Genomic DNA, 5,847 nt, shown 5'->3' with positions numbered 1-5,847 from the left:
ATTCACCTGACCTACATGTCTTTGGACTGTGGGAGGAAACCGGAGCACCGGGAGGAAACCCATGCAGACACGAGGAGAACATACAAACTCCACACAGAGGATGACCCGAGACAACCCCCAAGTTTGGACTACCCTGGGGCTCGAACCCGGGAACTTCTTGCTGTGAGGTGACCACGTGAACCACCGTGCCACCCTGTTTCATTCAGATCATAAATACAGAGTCAAACAATAGAACAGACCTTACTTTTTATTAATTGGACCAATTATAAATTAAATTGTATTTCCGTTAAAGAGCAAATGCAAATAGTGACAGGGCAACTCACATATAACAAAGAGTTAAAACCAGCCGATCCAGATATAGCAGTGCAATATTAGCATATCGAAACAAGACGAACTTTTTTTTTTTTTTTTGGAAGACCACTAAACACACTTCTTTCTCTTCAGGATGTTCTTGATCCAAGGTAGGAACTTTGATATGTCTGTATAGATGTTGGGCAAATTTGAGTAGTTACAGTTTTTATTCAAGTTGAAAGATACGATTCCAACAGCTTTGTTATTGCACACCAGAGGGCCACCAGAATCCCCCTGTGGGGAAAGAAAGAAACAAAAACGTTCACTCTTTGTATTCATGCCTTTCGGAGTTTATCGTCAATAACTATTACGTCCAAAGCCAGTGGACACCTTGTATTTGTTGGGAAAAGTAAAACAAACCTGACACGCTCCTTTGTCTGTTTTATATCCGCCTGCACAGATAATATTTGGAGGGAGGGTGAGCTTGGACCTTATCCATTCTCTCTGGCAGAGCTCCAGGTCAATGGTGGAGACGTTCGCCACACGGAGCTTGTCTGTGCCACTGCCACGTTCGGTGAGTCCCCACCCGGCTACATGGCACTTGGTGTTTGCTTCAACGATTTCTCCCGGATTCGGCAGATTAACTGTTTTAAGTGATTTGCCAAGTTTCACTCTCCGTGACAGCTGAAAACACATACCAAATGGAAATTTTGCAAATCAGACAAAACAAACAAATCTATATACGAACAGCAGGATGTGATTTTTTTTAACCATTTTTATGAGGTGAGATTGAACAAATGTTGACTTACTTTGAGAAGCATGATGTCATTCCCATGTCCAACGTCTTTAAAGGAGGGATGTTTGCATTTCATCACTTTGTGTCGCATTTGTTTTTCATTGATTCTCTTAATGTTGTGGGTACCAAGAACTACAGTCATTTCCCTGGATAAGTCAATGGGGAGAATGTCAATAGATTTTCTCAAAAAAGACATTTCTCAAATAAAAATATTTGCTGTAGATTTGACTGAACGATACGACCGGGACCATGGGCGGTCAAAATGACGGCCGGTTTTTAAACTCTATATTCTGTCAAGATAAATACCCAATTGAGATATTAATGCATTATATACACTACCGTTCAAAAGTTTGGGATCACCCAAACAATTTTGTGTTTTCCATGAAAAGTCACACTTATTCACCACCATATGTTGTGAAATGAATAGAAAATAGAGTCAAGACATTGACAAGGTTAGAAATAATGAATTGTATTTGAAATAAGATTTTTTTTACATCAAACTTTGCTTTCGTCAAAGAATCCTCCATTTGCAGCAATTACGGCATTGCAGACCTTTGGCATTCTAGCTGTTAATTTGTTGAGGTAATCTGGAGAAATTGCACCCCACGCTTCCAGAAGCAGCTCCCACAAGTTGGATTGGTTGGATGGGCACTTCTTTGAGCAGATTGAGTTTCTGGAGCATCACATTTGTGGGGTCAATTAAACGCTCAAAATGGCCAGAAAAAGAGAACTTTCATCTGAAACTCGACAGTCTATTCTTGTTCTTAGAAATGAAGGCTATTCCATGCGAGAAATTGCTAAGAAATTGAAGATTTCCTACACCGGTGTGTACTACCCCCTTCAGAGGACAGCACAAACAGGCTCTAACCAGAGTAGAAAAAGAAGTGGGAGGCCGCGTTGCACAACTGAGCAAGAAGATAAGTACATTAGAGTCTCTAGTTTGAGAAACAGACGCCTTACAGGTCCCCAACTGGCATCTTCATTAAATAGTACCTGTTAGAGCCTGTTTGTGCTGTCCTCTGAAGGGAGTAGTACACACCGGTGTAGGAAATCTTCAATTTCTTAGCAATTTCTCGCATGGAATAGCCTTCATTTCTAAGAACAAGAATAGACTGTCGAGTTTCAGATGAAAGTTCTCTTTTTCTGGCCATTTTGAGCGTTTAATTGACCCCACAAATGTGATGCTCCAGAAACTCAATCTGCTCAAAGAAGTGCCCATCCAACCAATCCAACTTGTGGGAGCTGCTTCTGGAAGCGTGGGGTGCAATTTCTCCAGATTACCTCAACAAATTAACAGCTAGAATGCCAAAGGTCTGCAATGCTGTAATTGCTGCAAATGGAGGATTCTTTGACGAAAGCAAAGTTTGATGTAAAAAAAATCTTATTTCAAATACAAATCATTATTTCTAACCTTGTCAATGTCTTGACTCTATTTTCTATTCATTTCACAACATATGGTGGTGAATAAGTGTGACTTTTCATGGAAAACACAAAATTGTTTGGGTGATCCCAAACTTTTGAACGGTAGTGTATGTTAGTATGTCTGTTAAGAAACAACTGACACCAAAATTAACATTTTAACATCTTTAATACTATTTTTCAAGCAATTTAAAATGGCTGCTGTCCAACGCCTGTAAATACTGCAACGTCTCGGTGGTAGTCATGGTGTGTCTGAAATGGCGTCTGTAACCACATGTTGGCAATAATTGGTAATCAAGTTTAGACTATTTCTCTGCACTGGAGAACGCTAGTGTCTTTCTAGGACAGAGCAATGAACTTCGCGAAGGAAATTATGCAACCAAAACACGTCATAAATAATGACATGATGCGCACGATCGCGCACAAATTACGTGCGGTCTTTTTGACGGCTCGTGGTCGTTTTAGATAGATCTTATAACTTGTTTTGTGTGCAATTCATCTAAAACTAATTTTAATGCAAATATATGCTATTTTGGGGGCATTCGGGGAGCGGCAGGTCTGTATCTTTTTTTTCCACAAAGTTGTTAAACTTTGAAAATCTAAAACTGTCAAAAGGACAGCCATGGTTGTTAAGTTGTCATTATAAGATTTTTAAAATTGACACAAAAAATGTTTGTAATCAAGTGCTTGTAAAGGAACATTCGTGGTATACTTCTGTAGGTTTCCGATTTCACTTGTAGCAAAAGAAATTATGATTTCTTTTGAAGGAAAAAAAACAAAACAGTAACTTGCCCTTTGTCACAGTGGGCAGCAGTGATTACAAAGTCGTTGCTAACAATTAATCCTCCGCAGACATGCTTTCCATTATGCTGCACAGAAGCCATGTATTTCAGTGAGTTTTTCTTGGCCTCTTCCCCATTTATGATTTCACTCCCAAGCGCTGAGAAGGACAAGAAGAGAGTAAAACACAGGGGGTTCATTTCTTGATTGTAAGTAAGAGGTAAAAAAAAACTATACATCATATTTATTTATTTATTTATTTCTATCCACTGTAAAGAGACTTACCTTTTCGCCCCAGACATATCACAGCAAGAAACAGCAAAGGTTTGTGTAAGCCGTGCATCATGTCAGCAGAGTAGTCAGTTCAAACTTCATGTGAACATCCAGCAGACCCTTATCTATCTCTATATATGTAGACCACTGTACAGTGGTTTGTGGCTTCTGCGTCAAATATCTCATGTCACATCCTGTCTGTGTCAGGGAGTGTCAGCAGGTCAGTCACATTTTTTAGCGATGAGGATGTGACCAAGTCGATATGCTTCAATAAGCGATGTATTTCCAATGGCATGGTGAATGTCAAACACACTACTCCACGTTTCCTGGTGGCACAGAAGGCAAAGGGGGTTCGCAATGTTCGCAGCATGCCAAGGGCCCAAATTTGAGGCTTAAAAAGAAGAAAGAAAAAAAGCACTTTATTTTGTCATTGTACCCTACAAAGAATTGTATTCTTACAATGAATTGGTTCTCTACATTTAACCCATCCTACTGTATTAGAGCAGTAGGCAGCTGCAGCTCCTGGGGACCAACTCCAGTTCGTCTTTCCATTGACTTGGTCAGGGACTCAGGCAGGAGTATTAACCCTAACATGCATGTCTTTTTGATGATGGGAGGAAACCGACGCAGACACAGGGCAAACATGCAAACTCCACACAGGAAGGTCCTGGGATGGCCTGGGGTCCAAACCCAGGACCTTCTTGCTGTGACACAACAGTGCTAACCACTGGACCGCCGGGCTGTATTACATGAATCCACACTTTCTCTTCCCCCCCTATAATGTCTGTCATTCTCTTAGAATATCAAGTTTGAACAATTGAGAAATTAAAGACAACTTTTTTTTAACCCCCCCCTTTTTTCTTTTTTTTCCCTCCCCAATTGTATCCAGCCAATTATCCCACTTTTCTGAGCCATCCCCATCACTGCTCCACCCCCTCTGCTGATCCGGGGAGGGCTGCAGACTACCACATGCCTCTTCCGATACATGTGAAGTCGCCAGCTGCTTATTTTCACCTGACAGCGAGGAGTTTCGCCAGGGGGATGTAGTGCGTGGGAGGATCACACTATTCCCCCCAGTTCCCTCTCCCCCCCTGAACAGGCGCCCCAACCAACCAGAGGAGGCACTAGTGCAGTGTAACCAGGCTAAAATTAATGTTTTTATTTTATTTTGTTTGAGTATGAAATATCACCAAATCCTGTCTGTGTGCTGTTATTTGTGTTTACTACATTTTATTTTATGTCATTATTTACTTTTATGTGTTTTACAACGACCGTCATATACGTGTACTGTCGTTTTAAGAGAGAGGTCTTATGGGTACACGGAAGGCGGAACGCGGGAGAGGCCATTTTTGTTTTGTGGGAGGAGTCTCAAGCAGCAATCGAGCCGAGCCACGCGTGTTTCTTACCGTGGGACAGTTTTGCGGGTTGAGGAGAACGTAACCTTGAGTATCCCTGTAAGAAGATACTGCAAGCTGTGGGATAAAATACTTGTTTATCCTTTCTTACATCGGAGTCCCGTGGACGGTTTCTACTTCTAACGCACACGAGTGGAGTCCGGGCAGTGGTTGAACTTCGACCCCCACGTCCGTAAGAAACACCGCTCCCGCTGGAGGACTGGACGGTTGTCGAAGGGTTTGAAACCAAAATAAATGGCAAGGTGAGCCAAATAGAGTCCTGTGTGTCCCCCCTCCTTCCTTGATTATGATGATGATGATGATGATGAGAGACTGAGGGCCCCCCATAACACCTGGGACCCCACCGAAAATAGAACACAACGCAGAGCTGATGATGGAAGTGACGGGCGTGCAGCAGGCTGACCAGCAGAGAACAGCATAGGACTGCCCCCGTTACATTGGTGCCGTGACCCTCCTGGATTCTGAGAGTGACATCAGTTGCTCGCCGCGGGAGGCTGCTGTCGTCATCAAGCCCCAGACGTCCTCAGGTATTTCTATAGACTGTACACTCATGTTACAGTGGACTGGAGTTGAGCTGTGTGGACACTGAACAGTCATAGCTGTGGTTACCATGGACTGGGCTTGTGAACAGGACATTTGTATATACTGAAGGAAGAAAAACACACGAAAAAAAAAGGTTAATGTTGATGTGATTGAAGGACTCGTGTGAATAATCTATTGATCTAAACTACTGGATATGTGCATATGTGATTAATCTATTGGTGAATTTGTTGATTGTGTGTGATTGTTTCAATCTCTTAGTGATTTCTAGATTCAATTATTTAAATGAATTGAGCTTTTCACTTTTTTATTTTATTTTTTATTTTATCTGAG

The 5,847-nt window shown here is 41.7% G+C and overlaps 1 protein-coding gene across 1 annotated transcript; it reads right to left on the bottom strand.

Annotated features, from left to right (window-relative positions):
• Nucleotides 1–298: 298 nt before the first annotated feature.
• LOC130109906 (granzyme G-like) lies at nt 299–3,632 on the bottom strand. Its single transcript, XM_056276871.1, has 5 exons — nt 3,572–3,632; nt 3,299–3,446; nt 1,101–1,233; nt 712–975; nt 299–585 (listed from the first exon to the last, which is right to left on the bottom strand). The coding sequence occupies exons 1-5, from the start codon at nt 3,630–3,632 to the stop codon at nt 421–423; spliced, it is 771 nt and encodes a 256-aa protein (XP_056132846.1). The 3' UTR covers nt 299–420.
• Nucleotides 3,633–5,847: the final 2,215 nt, after the last annotated feature.

The sequence above is a fragment of the Lampris incognitus genome, chromosome 3, assembly GCF_029633865.1.
Source record: "Lampris incognitus isolate fLamInc1 chromosome 3, fLamInc1.hap2, whole genome shotgun sequence".
Lineage (NCBI taxonomy): Eukaryota > Metazoa > Chordata > Actinopteri > Lampriformes > Lampridae > Lampris > Lampris incognitus.
Note: the sequence above shows the minus strand (reverse complement) of the source record. Positions and strands in the feature narration are given on the sequence as shown.

Bases quoted from the DNA above. Each gene is read 5' to 3' on its own strand.
- LOC130109906 (XM_056276871.1), bottom strand. From the start codon at position 3,632: ATGATGCACGGCTTACACAAACCTTTGCTGTTTCTTGCTGTGATATGT. The intron at 976-1,100 runs GTAAGTCAACAT...ATGTGTTTTCAG, and splicing joins ATGACATCATGCTTCTCAAA to CTGTCACGGAGAGTGAAACT. The intron at 586-711 runs GTTTGTTTTACT...CTTTCCCCACAG, and splicing joins CAGACAAAGGAGCGTGTCAG to GGGGATTCTGGTGGCCCTCT.